This window comes from Bidens hawaiensis, unplaced genomic scaffold (assembly GCF_021521415.1).
Source record: "Bidens hawaiensis isolate Kalapana, Puna unplaced genomic scaffold, B.hawaiensis_p1.1 tig00000296_1, whole genome shotgun sequence".
Taxonomy (NCBI): domain Eukaryota; kingdom Viridiplantae; phylum Streptophyta; class Magnoliopsida; order Asterales; family Asteraceae; genus Bidens; species Bidens hawaiensis.
In genome coordinates this window covers 349042-366500 of record NW_027491024.1, presented here as the reverse complement: position 1 = coordinate 366500, position 17459 = coordinate 349042, and the positions used below count along the sequence as shown (strand labels likewise).

General features: G+C 43.5%; 1 protein-coding gene across 1 annotated transcript; it reads left to right on the top strand.

The window, feature by feature from the left end:
• The first annotated feature begins 14420 nt into the window (after positions 1 to 14420).
• Positions 14421 to 17117, top strand: LOC143620394 (ultraviolet-B receptor UVR8-like). The gene is made up of 8 exons (XM_077092105.1): positions 14421 to 14459; positions 15014 to 15248; positions 15419 to 15571; positions 15658 to 15984; positions 16064 to 16195; positions 16257 to 16334; positions 16726 to 16824; positions 16903 to 17117. Exons 2-8 carry the CDS (start codon positions 15053 to 15055, stop codon positions 17115 to 17117), a joined length of 1200 nt encoding a protein of 399 aa, XP_076948220.1. The 5' UTR covers positions 14421 to 14459; positions 15014 to 15052.
• The last annotated feature ends 342 nt before the right edge of the window (positions 17118 to 17459 follow it).

The following is a 17459-nucleotide window of genomic DNA, read 5'->3' as shown; positions in this document are numbered from 1 at the left end:
GTATCTTGCAAATTCAAGGTTGGTTTCTTTACGTATTTTGTAATTAATTAATTTCATATACAAAATAAAAACTTCCTATTTGACTCGATCACTATTTATGTGTAGTGTTTGGTTCATGTGTGATGTTTATCAAAATACTTTAGGGTTATTTTTGAAGTTACAATTGTATTTACATGGAATTACAAGATAAACTATTTAACTCAGTTTAGCCTCCCAATACAACTTGATTCAACCATCCTAACTAAATCCAATACGCGTAAAATAACGGTTTTTAAAGAAAAGGGTTTCTAACCATGTACCGGTTGTACTTGAACTCACAACTAAGAGCATCCACAACGATGCCCATGTGGCATCGTCTAAATCTATGTGGATATGGCAAACATAAATGAGTGCAAAGTTTGTTGATGTAGAGATTGTTTTTGGATATTGGTTGTTAATGAAGTTTGCAGAAGCAAACTTAAAACAAAAAGCATCCACAACGGTGCCCATGTGACACCGTCTGAATTTATGTGGATATGGCAAACATAAAGGAGTGCAAAGTTTGTTGATGTAGAGATTGTTTTTGGATATTGGTTGTGATTGAAGTTTGCAAAGCCAACTTAAAACAAATCTTGATATTTGTGCATTTTAGTGAATAAAATAGATTAATTGTATATTTGACTGGATCCCACCAAATTTATGGAGAAATACACCAGATTCATATATATATCTTCAGTTTTAATACTTTAAATTAGTTAATATTTAATTTTCACTTTCATATTTGTTTTTTTAATATTTTTGTAGTTTCATATTTAACAATATAATCATTAGAATCTATATGACCTTCGGTATTTTTATACTTTTTAATACTTTAGTAGTTGATCTATATTAATGGTAAAAGTATATGATGATGTGGAGTGTGAAGTGGATCTTTGTAGAGGTTTGTTGTTGTAGAAAAAATTAGGGTTTCTGAACAAAGTTTGGAAGCTGATGTGGCATTGAGATGTAAGTTTATACAACTTTGTTGTTGTGAATGCTATAACAACATAGGTTGACTGACTCCGAACACCGAAACACACAATCACACACACACTCAAGATGAGTCGAAAGAGAGAGAAACCCTATTTCTCCCGCCACGCGCCGTACAACAACCCTAAGCGCCGCCGTCCTCACCCCGTCGCCGATGACTACTTCTTTCCAGACAAACCTTCACCCTCCGTCGACACCAACACCAACACCGGCGTCGTCATCAGCGGCCTTTCCTCCGGCTGCTCCGTCCTCGATCTCAAGTCGAGATTGGAAATCTACGGCTCCATTTCCCGCACACGCATGGATCCCGGCGGCGTTGCTTACGTCACCTTCCGCTCAAGAGACGCCCGCTGAATCTGCTATCGCCGCGAGGGGTTAGATCCGGCAAAGATGGTTCTTCTGATAACCTGCAAAACAGACACCGTGAGCTCGTCACTGAGAAGGGGGGGTACCTCCTTGTGACCACCCTCCGGCGTGAGAATCAGACTAGATTGCTCTTGAATATAAATGTATATTAAGAGAATGACTAGAGCAGATATCAGGTAATATATCAAGATATGAGATATGAGATAAGATATAAGATGATCATACCATTCCAAGGTGTTGGAGTATTTATAGCCGAAGGTAGGTTTCCAAGAAGGTACAGCCGGCTGAATAGTGTTCCTGTTCTGCCAACTGTGGGCTAAGCACATGCCATGCTGGTGGTTGGTGGGTAGGCAACGGCTGATAGTGACCAGGCCGGCTGTGTACTATTCCTGTTCCACCAACTGCAGGCTATGCACGTCCTCCGACAGGTTGGTGAGTAGGCAGCGGCTAATAGTGACATACAGTACAAGAGCGTGCTGCTCGTCATACTGTTGTCAGTGAGCTGTCGTATCTTTGGTCAGATCTTTTGTCCATACCTCGTCAGATACAGTACAAAAGATCCTCCCGTATCGTACGGACTGGCTCATTTGGGCGGGAGTATTCCCGGCTTTGCTCATTCCTTCTTCAGGTGACATTACTGAATTATTATGAGAGTTAAGTGCCTTATGCGTGTAGCTTTGCTGCGCAGGTAGCCTTCCCTGATGGCTTGTATCCGTAGCTGCGGGAACAGGCAGATTACTTCATCATTGGGAGGCTTTTCCTGCGGGAACAGCTTGCGTACTGCGCGTAAGGACGTCACGTCTCTGAGCATGGTGGGTCCTGCGGACCCAGTTGGTTTCTGCGCAGACGTCCTTCTTAAAGGTGAGTCTTGCGGGTCCAACTGGGCTCTGCTGGGACCTACCTCTTCAAGTCCCCCCAGTCCAATGTTCTTCTCATGAATTTAATAAGTGAGGTGAACTTTTGGACTTAAGCAAAGGGTTTTGAAAAGGGTTTAGTTTTAAGGTTTTCCATGGGGATTCTTCCCGCGGAAGTCCTAATGTCACGTGCAGAAATTCCCGACTTTTCTGCTTGATCTTCGGGTGTGATGCGGGTAGGTCTGTAACCTCCTCGCAAGTCAGGAGCGTTGAGTTCCACTTGTGTAGATTCTCCATGAGGTTTTGGTAGTTTTGAACATAGTGATCAATTATGTTTAAACAACCAATTCCATCTTGGAGGTTCAAACAATCTAGTTCTCGACGTTCCCGCTATGCGGGGATGTTATTCCCGTTTCCGCAAGCACTGCCCAGAAGATCCTTCTTGGTTTCAATTCCCTGCGGAGTGCTAGGTATGTGAAGGGTTTCGCCTTGACACTGTACCCGCACTCGTCTTATAGTTACTTCCAAGGTATTCCTGGCTTCAATTCCCTGCGGGTGCTAAGTATGTGAAGGGTTTTGCCTTGACACTGTACTCGCACCCGTCTTATGGTTACTTGGTTGCCGAGGTATTCTTGGCTTCAATTCCCTGCAGGTGCTAAGTATGTGAAGGGTTTTGCCTTAACACTGTACTCGCACCTGTCTTATAGTTACTTGGTTGCCAAGGTAAGGGGTATTTTCCCGCTTACTTTTGAATCTTTTTGAAATTCGAAGAGTTGGTGAAAGGATAAGAACAGTCCAAACTATTGAAACGTCGTCCGACGGTTTCTTCTGACAGTGTCAGGACGTGCAGGAAGTTATGGCGACGTGACAGTATATGGTCATTCCAGGCGCTTTTTCAGGCGCGTGGGCGCGATTTTTCGGGCACGTGGCCGCGAAATTAATGGCACGCGTCCTTTCAACAGCTGTTGCCAGCTTGCTCTTTGCCACGTGTCATAGTTTCATTGCACCTGCGATTTCTCCTCTTCCGCATTAAATTCATCGCATTAATTGCGATGGGTATATAAAGGGCGAGAGGGTGCATCTTAGTCCACATTTTCACTTCTCTCTTCATCTTCTAAACGATTTCCGGCGAATACTCACTATTCCGTCGAGCATTCTTCTGAAATCGTTGTTCTGTACATCCAAAACATGTCTTCTACCCGTGATTTTGAGGCCACTGCCGAGGAGTCTGAGTTGTTCGTCGAGAACCCGACGTCGACGTCTGAAAAGGACAAGAGCACTGCTGGCGAGTGCCAGTGCGCTCTTCCTACTGACCTCTACCAGTACATCGTCCGGAAGTTCATGCTCGAGCAGTTCGAGCCTGAGTTTCCGGAGCCACACCAGACGGTGTACGATGCCCCCAAGGGCAAGATAGGGGTGTAAGCTGCATTCTTCGTTTATGGGAATCTCAGGTTCCCATTGACGAAGTTTGTATACCGTGTCTTGGAGAGGCACGGTGTGCATCTGACGGAGGTACACCCGATGGCGATCGCCAAGATCCGCCACTTTGAGTGGGTGTGCCTCATTCTGGGCGTGGAGCCCCACGTTGATCAGTTGATGACTTTCTACTCCTGGAGGTGCATCCAGGGGTGGTACACCTTGGTCAATCAGATCAAGGGTTTGAAGATCTGCGCTACCGAGCGCAGTCTTCGGTCGTGGAAGCGGGAATTTTTCTATATTTCCGCTCGCGTCGTCCCCCTTGCGATGACGTTTAAGAATGGGAGAGCACTCCCCGCCCTTCACGCCCTCAACCACCAGGAGGCGGAGTGGTTCGCCAAGATCTCCCGGATCCAGACTCCGGTGTACCGCTTTGCGGAGTCCTGGATGGTGATGCTCGGGATGAGCCGGGTGTGGAAGGAGGCGTCACAGATTCCCATCGTCCTCGAATACGGTTTGAACTCTGTCCCTTACGGTATGCTCTGTCTTCTTTGTTGATATAGGTTTTTCTTCTAACTGTTTCTTTTTTTTATTTCAGAGGGAAACGACTTGCAGTCGCTCCTGCATCCGCGGGAGGCTGATGGTCCCGCTCGGATGGGTACTCGTGCTCTCGATGAGAACGAGTTGCCCATCTTGGAGCAAACGAGGGATCGGTTTGTGGAGGTCTACCCGCCAGGCCACCCCATTCTAAGCGCCACGCGGCCAGGTAAGGAGTTATTCAACCCTCGACCTCTCAATGCTGAAACCTCTGCTGGAATTCCTCTAATCTTGTCATCTTCTGATGAGGAATCCGCAGACGGTCCTCCGTTGGTGCGGAAAAAGAAGGCCACTGGCGCGAAGGGCAAGGCGAAGGTTGCCTCCACCGCCGATCCGGTTGTCCGGTCTGACTCGGAAACCCAGAGCGAGGAGGCGGCGGGAACCCTGGTGGTAGTGAGACCACTGTTCCGGAGGTTGAGACGGCTGTCACCTCCGGGCAGCCCAGTGTGACGACGGTGAGCGGCGTGAAGAGGCCGGCTCCATCGGGTTCGTCCCCTCCTGTCAGAACCTTTAGGCTCAAGAAAACCCGTCAGTATAATCTTCCTTTACTTTAACTGCATAGCTTTCCACCATTATACTTATATCTTCTTTGTGCAGGCGTGGATGCTACCGCATTCCAGGGTGGAGCGGGGAGGAGCACCTCCGGACCCATGACGGTAGGTTTGGTCAACCTACCTGAGGCGATGACCCAGGCGTCTGCGCCTGCTTCAGTTGGTTCAGTTGCTCACCCGGTTGAGCCAACTGTTCCAACTGTGATGACATCTCCGCCGGCTGTCAGTGCCATATTTAATGATTCCTTCACTGAGCCGGCGGTGAATGTTACCGTGGATTCTTCCGCAGCCGCGGTTGTGAGTTCACCTCCGGTGAGTTCACCTCCGCTGGTTTCTACCAAGGCAGCCTCCGCTATACCTCCTCCGGCGCCGGCGACTACGGCCGGTCCTTCAGGTATGTCCGGGGTTGGGGCGTCAAGCCAATCTCTGCCTCCTTCCCATCTGCCTGACCTCTTGGATGGATATCCGTTAGGTTCGGGTGATGGGTTTGGCGGCTACAGGCCTGTCGTCGACCCTACAGGTGCGTAGGGTTATTTTGGCCTTTATTTTATATATATATATATATATATTTTTTATCATCTTTTCCTAACTGCTTTTTGCTTTTGCAGTGTCGGATTCCAATGAAGTGTATCTTCCACGATGGAACATCCGCCGAGGAACAACCCTTCGGACGCCTGTAGAATGCGTCGAATGGGCGCGCCACGCCGCCCCCGTCGGTGCGCTGGGGGAAGCCATGTCCAGCTACCAGGAGGGTAGGCTGTCGAATGAACTGCGGATTCTCCTTGCCAGGATGCAGCCGCGCGTCGAGTTACTTTGTCGTGAAAACGACAAGTTAAAGACGGCGCGTAGCCTGGAAGTGGCTCAGGCGCGGGCCATCCGGGAGGAGAACAAGAGGCTTGCCGCAGTGGCTGCGGAAAAGGAGAAGGCCTTCCAGGCCCTTGAAGTTGAAGTTCAGGCCCGTCTCGAGGCCCGTTCCAAGGCTGCCCAAGCTGTTAATGAACAGCTTCGGCTGGCTAAGGAAACTGCACGGAACGCAACTGAGAGGGCCACAAAGGCTGAAGCTGTTGCTGAGCCTCTACGCATTGAGAATGAGGAGCTTAAAGCCAAGCTAGAGAGGCTCCAGCAGGATCATGATGCCTTGGCTATGGAAGACGCCAAGAAGCTCCAAGAGATCTTGGACCAGAGGGGCGTGCTTGACCACACTGAGCGGAAGCTAAAGGGCGTTGAAGAGGCTGCTGCTAAGGAAGTGTTGCTCGCCAACCTTAACAAAAGTGAAGCCGAACGCGCCCGTAACCAAGCTCAAGCCGCCCTCCAGGAGGCTCTGGTTGCCAAGGAATGGCTTCTTCGAGAAGCGTTGTCTCACGTATGCGTAATTTCATAATATCTTTACTCTATTCTTTGTAAATAGAAAAGGTTGATACTTGTATTTTTTCTTGTAGGTTGTGCATCGAGTCTTCACGGACACATCATACGACGATGCCATGAGCGCAGCCCTCAACGCTTCTCATGAGGATGGGGAAAAGGCCGGCTTCCTGCTTGGTCTAGGGTTCGTTGAGAAAGGCATCCCGCCTTCCAACTTCCCTTTATATGATGTGGATACTGAAGCTGTGTATGACCAAGCAGTGAACCAGTATGCCGCCTTCCCGCATCCGGTGGTGGAGAAGGTGAACGAAGTTGCTGCTGATGATGATGGGCTAGCCTTTCTAAAGACCTTCCTTGAACCGCCACAGCCAACTGATGGTGCGGGTACAAGTGGGTTTGGAGGGAGTGGTCCTGAAGCTTGAACCTTAAGATCCCTTCCCATTGTTATTTATAGGTTTACATTGTATAGATTTATATTCATGTAGGCGGGTAGTTACCCGGCCATTCTTGTAATACTTGAATTATTATGAAATATAAATCTTTGTGCGAGTAGGACCGCTACTTTCACTGGATGACTTGCTTTATAAACGTTATATAACTTACTCATGCATACTTTAGTTTAAATTAGCAACCTTCCAAGTGTTCTGAATAAGTTAACCTTTGAACGTGGTAGATAATAGGTTGAAGTTTTGCTTCCTCCTTCGTGATTGTGCGGGTAAGACCGTCACTTGCACTTAGGATGGCTAAACTTTACCAATATCTGACTTGCGTGGAGGTTTTCCTCATCATTTCCTTAGAAATTTTCTAAGTGTTTAGAATAAGTTAACCTTTGAACGTGGTAGATAATAGGTTGAAGTTTTGCTTCCTCCTTTGTGATTGTGCGGGTAAGACCGTCACTTGCACTTAGTAGGATGGCTAAACTTTACCTACATCTGACCTGCGTGGAGGTTTTCCTCATCTTTTCGTTAGAAATTTTCTAAGCGTTTAGAATAAGTTAACCGTTCGACGCGCGGTTGTCAATAGGTTAGTTCGGTTTCTTCTATCATGATTTGTGCGGTTAGGACCGGCACTTTCATTTAGTGGGATGACCAAACTTTACCTATGACTGACCTGCGTGAAGGTTTGCCGTTTTTTTGTGTTTATGCGGGTTTTGCCGCCGTCCACACGCAACGATTTCTTTACACTTATTTATGCGGTGAAAACCGGCATATCAGTGTTTTGAATAAATTAACCGTTCGACGCGCGGTTGTCAATAGGTTAGTTCGGTTTCTTCTATCATGATTTGTGCGGTTAGGACCGGCACTTTCATTTAGTGGGATCACCAAACTTTACCTATGACTGACCTGCGTGAAGGTTTGCCGTTTTTTGTGTTTATGCGGGTTTTGCCGCCTTCCACACGCAACGACTTCTTTCCCCACTTATCAGTGTGGAAAGTTCATAAGTATAAATGTAAGACCATCAGCGTCAATGTGATAAGGAGAATCATTTCCATTAGAAGTGGCTCTGGGCCTTTTCTTTTACAAGTTTGGAATTGATCTACATGCAGATTGTGTAATTGAGCTCCCTTCCATGTTCTTGGGAGTGTCATCGAGCCTTTCGAGCCGATATGCACTTGGTTCGGAATCTCGTTGTTTACGCAGTATGTAGTCTCCAACATTGAAGCTGCAATTTTATTCGTGTTTTCCCCAACTGAGGTTCTACACGCATCAGCCTGCTCAGCGTTCGTTACGCTACGAGGTGCGCGAGCGTCCCATCTCTGACAAATGCTTCGACGATGTCCTTCACGTATGTGCATTCTTCAGTGTTGTGGCCTTTTGTCCTGTGAAACTCACAGTATTTGCTCCGATCAGCATTGTGACGATGTCGGATTATTGGAGCCTTTGGCCATGGGAGCTTCTCAGTGGCGAATATCTCGGTGACGCTTTTGGTGAGTGGCGTCCATCTGGAGTTCTGGTTCGACTGTACGTTATCCCTTCCGCCTAACCGATGTTGCAAGCCGGATGAGGTGTCAAAGTTTACCCTTGACTGCCAAATGCCTAGCTTCCGCTTTTTGTTTAGTCGGGCGGTAAGGACGTTGTCTTCTCTTGTTTTCTGGGTGTAGAGGTTTTTGCTCTGGGGGAGATCTCTACCCAATTGCTTCTCCGTTTCCGCAAAGCATTTAGCTGCTGTCATGATGGCATCCCATGTGGATGGCATGCCATCTTTACCCGTTAAGGTGCGGATGAGCTCTGGGTCATTCGCGCCCTGGATGAAAGCAGCGCGAACAAGATCTTCGCTAATATTACCCAGACTTAGCTTCTTTGAGTTGAAGCGAGTGATGAAGTCTGGCAAAGATTCATCTTCCTCTCGAATGCAATTGAGGATTGTCCATTGCTCTTCGGTATACTTTCTTTGTTGGCTGAAGTGTTGGCTAAACTTCTGCTGGAAGTCTGCCCAATCGTAGATGTGGTGGACCGGTATACGATCAAACCACGCTCTAGCTGCCCCAACAAGCGTCATTTGGAACATGTAACACCACGTAGGTTCCGTCCAACTACTGACGGTTGCCCCCGCTATGAACCTGTTCAAATGATCGTCTGGATCAGATATACCATCGTAAGTGCCGATGTTGGACATCTGTTTGGCACTTTTCGGGGCGATTGCTTCCGCAATGTCCCTTGCAAATTTGGACGTTCCCGCCTTTGCAGCAGTTGGTCTAAATGTTTTGGAGAAGTCACGTGGGTTTCCACCCGCGTTTTTTGGTTTGAAGGTTTCTCCAAAATGCCTTCTCGGTTGGGAGTCCGTTTCCTTACGCTTCCCTTTCGCCCTGTGACGAGGGTTTGCGTCACTATCGGATTCCTCCGAATCATCGTCCAAGTACTCTCCGAATTCATCAGCCTGTTGGAGTGAACGTAAGCGTTCATCCAACTCAGCTTGGAATTCTTTTAGACGTGCTTCCGCCCACGCTTTAACTTCATCGAGTGTTTGGCGGGGGAGCCTCGTTCGTTGTCTCTCTAACTGGGTATCGGTGAATCCCAGTGAAAGATTATTTACTGCACTTGCCCCAGCTTGGGTAACCGGGGTAGTGTTCGTAAAAACTGTGTAGTCGCCGGTATTCCCCCTAGTAGCTGGGGTTGTGGTTACCGGTATTTCTTGGTCACTCGCTGGTTTTGGGACCGGAGTAACTTTAACCATCTTTCCAGAAGTTTTGATAAAACTGAGAATTAAGTTCTAGCTTTTATGCACGGATGGCGCCAATGAAGAAACACTAATCGACCCCGGGCAGATTACGGATAATCTGGGGGTTAAATAGATGTTTCCCACGAGGGGTTAGATCCGGCAAAGATGGTTCTTCTGATAACCTGCAAAACAGACACCGTGAGCTCGTCACTGAGAAGGGGGGGTACCTCCTTGTGACCACCCTCCGGCGTGAGAATCAGACTAGATTGCTTTTGAATATAAATGTATATTAAGAGAATGACTAGAGCAGATATCAGGTAATATATCAAGATATGAGATATGAGATAAGATATAAGATGATCATACCATTCCAAGGTGTTGGAGTATTTATAGCCGAAGGTAGGTTTCCAAGAAGGTACAGCCGGCTGAATAGTGTTCCTGTTCTGCCAACTGTGGGCTACGCACATGCCATGCTGGTGGTTGGTGGGTAGGCAGCGGCTGATAGTGACCAGGGCGGCTGTGTACTATTCCTGTTCCACCAACTGCAGGCTATGCACGTCCTCCGACAGGTTGATGAGTAGGCAGCGGCTAATAGTGACATACAGTACAAGAGCGTTCTGCTCGTCATACTGTTGTCAGTGAGCTGTCGTATCTTTGGTCAGATCTTTTGTCCATACCTCGTCAGGTACAGTACAAAAGATCCTCCCGTATCGTACGGACTGGCTCATTTGGGCGGGAGTATTCCCGGCTTTGCTCATTCCTTCTTCAGGTGACATTACTGAATTATTATGAGAGTTAAGTGCCTTGTGCGTGTAGCTTTGCTGCGCAGGTAGCCTTCCCTGATGGCTTGTATCCGCAGCTGCGGGAACAGGCAGAGTACTTCACCATTGGGAGGCTTTTCCTGCGGGAACAGCTTGCATACTGAGCGTAAGGACGTCACGTCTCTGAGCATGGTGGGTCCGCAGTTGGTTTCTGCGCAGACGTCCTTCTTAAAGGTGAGTCTTGCGGGTCCAACTGGGCTCTGCTGAGACCTACCTCTTCACATATATATATCTTCAGTTTTAATACTTTAAATTAGTTAATATTTAATTTTCACTTTCATATTTGTTTTTTTAATATTTTTGTAGTTTCATATTTAACAATATAATCATTGGAATCTATATGACCTTCGGTATTTTTATACTTTTTAATACTTTAGTAGTTGATCTATATTAATGGTAAAAGTATATGATGATGTGAAGTGTGAAGTGGATCTTTGTAGAGGTTTGTTGTTGTAGAAAAAATTAGGGTTTCTGAACAAAGTTTGGAAGCTGATAATTAAGATGTAAGTTTATACAACTTTGTTGTTGTGAATGTTATAACAACATAGGTTGTTTGACTCCGAACACCGAAACACACAATCACACACACTCAAGATGAGTCGAAAGAGAGAGAAACCCTATTTCTCCCGCCACGCGCCGTACAACAACCCTAAGCGCCGCCGTCCTCACCCCGTCGCCGATGACTACTTCTTTCCAGACAAACCTTCACCCTCCGTCGACACCAACACCAACACCGGCGTCGTCATCAGCGGCCTTTCCTCCGGCTGCTCCGTCCTCGATCTCAAGTCGAGATTGGAGATCTACGGCTCCATTTCCCGCACACGCATGGATCCCGGCGGCGTTGCTTACGTCACCTTCCGCTCAAGAGACGCCGCTGAATCTGCTATCGCCGCGTCACTCGATCCTTCCTTAATCATTATTTTTCTAATGTATAGGGGGTGGGGTGTGTATGAAACCAATCCGAAAGCTAATGGTAAAAATTGTGTAATGTTGCAGGTGCAGGTGATGTGGGCGAGTGCCCCAATGGAGGGAAGGGGTTAAGAAGGGTTCATCGTCTTCATCCAAGTTATTGGAGCCGGAGTTGCCGTTAAGCAGGCACGGAAGGGGGAGCAAGCTTGGATCCACAGATGATGGAAGAAAAGATTTGAATGTGGGATCTAGAGGTAGGGAGATGGTTGCTTATGATGATATTTTATAATTTAGAAAGATGCTTACTAGCTAGCTCCTAAGATGATTTATGCATATTGGCTATTGTATAATAATTGTGGATCTTGATGATAGTTAGGGATTTGCACTGTTTGGTTTTAGTTAAAAAGTTTCGCTTAAATTTATAAAATGGTTCAGTTATTGCGAGCTTTTTGGCTAAAGTTTAATACACTTTTGAGCTTTCATGTGAGAAAGTTTAGCATCAGTGTAAAAACATATACATGGTGAGATGTATTATTTGAAGTGTTGTAGAACTCGTTATGCGAATAGACCCGATCGCAACTAACTATGACGGTTCTAAGGTAGTGAAATTCCTTGTCGCGTAAGGTCTAATACACATGAAAGGCGTAACTATATTGGGACGATCTATCTTGTGTCTGGTACGCCATGGTTTCACTATGCAAGAACTTCGAATCATTCTCATGTAGCTCATTCTACAAGAACTTACTTAGCAAAACTGGGATAAAGCTGAGCCAACGGATCTTGATTCAAGATAAATTCAGTAGTCTTGCATATGCTATATATATACACCAAAATTTATATGTAAAACCTTCAATTTGTCCATTTTTTGACCAAATACCTATTAATCGATGATCAATCGGTAGGGTACCAACTAGCGATTAATCTGCGTCTGTGTTAGATTTATACAGCCATGATTATTTTTATAAAACATAATGTAAACGAAGCTTATTTATATCATATGTCTGGGGTTGCTTTATAGCATTAGTATAGTTGCTTTCATGTATGACTTCATTCACGTAATCTATTAAACGAATGCGTAATCTATCACCGCAATCACTTAAACTCCAATTTGAATCGTCAATTTTTTTTTACTCCATTCATCAATTATTTTGAATCTATCAAAGTCCTATAGATATTCAACCCAATCTTCTTGTGATATTCTGGGAAGTTATTTATTGAACTATAATCTAGGATGATGCATACTATTTTGGTAAAGAGAAGTAATTGTTTTCATTAAATATAAAATATAGTTAGCATGTTATTAATCATAAAACATTAAATCTTTCACTGAAAATATATTTATTTTGAACAAAAATATATTTTAACGAAGGATGTTACCGGTTTGAGTCTCGTTTGTGCAAAATATCATGCATTAGCTAGGTGTTTTACCATAGTGAACATTCAGGCTGTGGGTTTCCTCTAGAGTTAATGACGGACCGACTTACTACTCACTAGTGCCGTCACAAATCACGAGTGTGGGTGATATTTTATCCAGTGTTGTAAAAATCGCTAGTCGGACGGTAGGGTGGGGACTAGCGATTAATCGAGATTAATCGAATCAAACTTTAATGTATATTTTTCAGTTTTATATACACACATTTTTATACGTAATTTTCATTTTTATACATACACAAACATATTTTGGTCGGAAATTGGTTGGAATATCGCTGACCGCTGGAATCTCGCCGGAAATCGCAAATTTTGTTCGGAATTTTGCCGAAAAAAGCTGATTTTGGTAGGAATCTCGTCGGAAGCCGCCGATTTTAACCGGATTTGACCGTTGACCGATTAATTGGCCTAATAGCCCAAAATTAATAAGTGAAGTGGGGACTAATATTAAGGGAAAATTACCCAAATAGACAAGTTTGACTAAAAAAATTACCAAAATAGACATGTCTATTTAGCCTACATCTCTCCAATCATTGGTTTTTTAACCAATAAACAACTGCCACGTCATTGAAGCCGGCTAAGGCGGCTAAGCCTTAGCCTCCACTTTATGGGCACATAATTTTATAAAAAGTAAACGGGTCTCACCTTTAACCAATAAAAATTCGACACGTGTCAAAGGTGGCTAAACTTAGCCTACATCTATGGTTATTTAGCCGTCATCTTTGACTCTTAGCCGGCTTCGGGATACGTGTCTATTTAGTTAGCCGGCTCCAAAGATTCATTCTTAGCCGGCTCCAACTCGGCTTGTAGGCTAAGGCTTCACTTAGCCGCCTTCAATCTTTTCATTTAGCCGTCTAATTTTAGCCGCCAAAAATGAATATTTTACCAACCTTATTAAATATTTTGCCGGCTTCACTTAGCCGTCTTCTTAGCCGGTGTAAATTTAGCCGCCAAAATTAAATATTTTACCAACTTACCAACTCTATTAAATATTTAGACGCTTCACTTAGCCGTTTTCTTAGCCGGTGTAAATTTAGCCCCCAAAATTAAATATTTTACCAACTCAGTTAATTATTTAGCCGGTTTCGCTTAGCCGTCAATTTTTTTCTCTTAGCCGGCACGTTTTAGCCATCAGCAATAAATACTTAACTACCCAAATTTAATTTTTCACCAACCATTTTTATAAAACTAACAACCATATTCCATACATCTTTAATTTTGGGGGCTAAATTTACACCGGCTAAGAAAACGGCTAAGTGAAGCCGGCTAAATATTTAATAGAGTTGGTAAGTTGGTAAAATATTCAATTTTGGCGGCTAAATTTACACCGGTTAAGAAGACGGCTAAGTGAAGCCGGCTAAATATTTAATAAGGTTGGTAAAATATTCAATTTTGACGGCTAAAATTAGACGGCTAAATGAAAAGATTGAAAGTGGCTAAGTGAAGCCTTAGCCTACAAGCCGAGTTGGAGCCGGCTAAGAAGGAATCTTTGGAGCCGACTAACTAAATAGACACGTATCCCGAAGCCGGCTAAGAGTCAAAGATACCGGCTAAATAACCATAGATGTAGGCTAAGTTTAGCCGCCTTTGATACGTGTCGAATTTTTATTGGTTAAAGGTGGGACCGTTTACTTTTTATAAAATTCTGTGCCGATAAAGTGGAGGCTAAGGCTTAGCCGGCTTCGATGACGTGACAGTTGTTTATTAGTTAATAAACCAATAATTGAAGAGATGTAAGCTAAATAGACATGTCTATTTTGATAATTTTTTAGTCAAACTTGTCTATTTGGGTAATTTTCACCAGTATTAATTGTTTGTTGTGTTTTGCAACACTGATTTTACCCATGGATGTACCAAAGCTACGAAAGTTTATTTGTCGTTAAAAAAAGAAGAGTCAAAAGGGAGACTATTTGTTGGTGTTCCTGTGCAACAAATCCATTGATGCAGAAGCCGCCAAATCGGAGGCGGAGTTGTGAATTTGAAACAAGGTATCAATCATATTCTCTTATCATTTTGTTTTGTGTAGTCGTTCCTATTTCTATTAAAGCAGGTTTTAGGGTTTCATGCTTTGCCAAGTAAACAAACAAATCATATTTGTTTTTTTTTTTCTCTAGATTCATAACTCCAACTACTACTGTCACCCAACCGAACCGAACGTTCGCTCGTTTATGTTTGTTCTTTAACAAATGAACGAGGCCATGTTCGTTCACTTGTGTTTTTAACATTCAATAATGTGTTTGCTTACGTTTGTTAGCCAACCAAACTTTGTAGCCCGACTGAAACTTTGACCCTTCTTGGTTAGCCAACCAAGACAAATAAAAACATTGTTTTGTGTTTGTGGACACTTCACGAGCAAGTTCGTTTTCTCAATGAACGAACATGAACAAGAAATTTCGTTCGGTTATTGTTCACTTGTCCGATAAAAGCTTACCGGTCTTGTTTGGTTCGGTTTGTTTGTTTGCAGTCCTAACTCCAAGACCATGATTGTAATTAAACTTGTTCAGAAATCACCGAATACCCGGGATTGACTGTTCATTAGAAGACAATCTTAGTTTGCAGGGCAAATTTAGTTGATGATATAATGGAAGCAAATGAAAGAGTGAAAGATGAAGAAGAAGAAAGACAGCAAGTATGGAGTTGGGGTGCAGGTACAGATGGACAATTAGGAACCGGCAAGCTTCAAGATGAACATCTTCCTCAAATTCTACCGCTTCTTCCTTCATTCTCTCTTCTTTTTCTTTCTTGTGGTGGAGCTCATGTCATTGCTCTCACTCATGGTACTATTGTTTTCACACTTTAAATATACATTTTTTACAACAAAATATTACAAATTTTGTATAAAACACTTACATTTTAACTACAATATATAATATGCTCATTTCCCTTTAGGTTCTTGTCGGAAATTCACACCCCTACACTGAGCACATGATTTTGTATATATATGCAGGCATAAAGGTGTTGACTTGGGGAAGAGGTACATCTGGTCAACTTGGGCATGGAAACCTAGTCAACAGCTTAGAACCAAAACCAGTAGAACATCTATATAACTTCAATATAACCCATGTATCAGCCGGATGGAACCACTCAGGTTTTGTTTCAGGTCTGTTCTCGCTTATCAAGAATCCGGTTCCATTATTATATTCAACACTTTCGTTTCAACCTGATTATGTTTATTTTTTTTTATAGAATGTGGGCAGCTTTTCACTTGCGGAGACGGGTCATTCGGTCAACTCGGGCTAGGTGATTACGTGTCACAAAATTCTCCAACAAAAGTCTCGCATTTTGCATCGAGACATGTTGACCAAATCGCATGTGGCATGCGACATTCACTCGCCTTGTTAAAAGGTGAAGATGGAGACCAAGTATACGGTTTTGGATCGGGGAAACGAGGTCAACTAGGAATATCTAAAGAAAAAGTCAAACTTGTAAGTCTTCCACAACATGTTTCCGGATTGCATAAAGTCAGTGTTACTAGTATCATTGCAAACGGAGATCATAGTGCTGCATTATCCTGTAAGTCAACAAAAGTCAAATCTTGGTCCAAAAAATCAAATTTGGAAATTTAACTTTAATTTTATGTGATTTTAATTAGCTCACGGGGATTTGTACAATTGGGGACGAGGGTTCGGTGGGACCCCAGACGTGTGCTGTCCCGATCGTGTGATTTCACATTTAACATTTAAGCAAGTGGCCTTAGGGTGGAATCATGCCTTGGTTTTGACAGGTACAGTTTTGACTTTTTAAAGTCAAAATAATTCAAATTAAAGTTATTGTTTTGTATACAGATGAAGGAGATGCTTTTATGCTTGGTGGCAGCCATCATGGTGTTCTTAGTAATCCTCATAAGGAAATTTTGGTCAACAGTATGTATAATCTTGAATTTAAATTGCATAAATGGTCCTTGTGGTTTGATCATATATATACGTGAGTGGGTTACATGATTAGTCCCACCATTAATTCTGTTAGTTTTTAACGAAATCTGGATCAAGTTTTTAACGTTGACTTTGCCACTTTCGATCGCTGCGAATTCTGGACTAAGTTCACAGTTTTTAAAATCTTGGGACCAAAGACATTAATCCTGTTATTGTTAATGAAATCTGGACTGTTTCTAGCATGGACTTCATCACTTTCGATGCGAAATCTGGGGACCAAACTTGCAATATGAAACCACAGGGACCATTTATGCAATTTTCTCTACTACATTATTATTGTGTGTGTTTGATTATACCCCTAACAATGTATTTTGATTTTCAGAGGATTTAAGCGAAGCCGGATTAACGAAAATTCCAGGGCTGAATGGGATAAAAATAGTGGGAGTTGCATCAGGATCCGAGCACTCGACTCTTACCACAGGTTTTACGATTTGGTTTACAGGTCGGGTTAAAATGGGATGATCTTTATTGCGGGTTGACAGTATATAATATTGTGCAGAAAATGGAGAAGTAATGACATGGGGATGGGGTGAACATGGTCAGCTTGGTTTAGGTGGCGCATGTGATCACACATGTCCTCAAGTTGTAAGCATGGCCCAAAATGTTGCACAAGAATATATAACCTCAAAAGTCTATTGTGGAAGTGGTTTTACATATGCTGTTCGGGCTTGGAGGCCCAAACAGTCTGTAGTGGTGGCTTCATATAATCCTTGATACATGTCTTATTTTTATGATATGGTTTAATCAAAATAATAATATATTTTATAAATTTATATTGGCGTTCTTGGTTTAAGTAGTTCTAACTACTTTATGGTGTTGGGTCTTGGTTTTCTTTCTGTTTATTGTGGCTCAGTGGACTGGTTTGTTTAATTCTAACACGATTGCAACTGTCACTAATTTTTTTTATTTATGAATGTACAAGTACAATAAAAACCGGACACATGCACGGATGTGATTCGCATGAACATGAGAGTGGGTAAAAAGGTGTGTCGGTGTACCATTTAAACAAAAATTCTAATTATTTTTACAACTTTAAACACAACCATTTAAACATCC

Coding starts and splice junctions, on each gene's coding strand:
- LOC143620394 (XM_077092105.1), top strand. CDS start 15,053: ATGGAAGCAAATGAAAGAGTGAAAGATGAAGAAGAAGAAAGACAGCAA. Junction 16,196..16,256: donor TCATGCCTTGGTTTTGACAG/GTACAGTTTTGA, acceptor TTTTGTATACAG/ATGAAGGAGATGCTTTTATG. Junction 16,335..16,725: donor TAAGGAAATTTTGGTCAACA/GTATGTATAATC, acceptor TTTGATTTTCAG/AGGATTTAAGCGAAGCCGGA.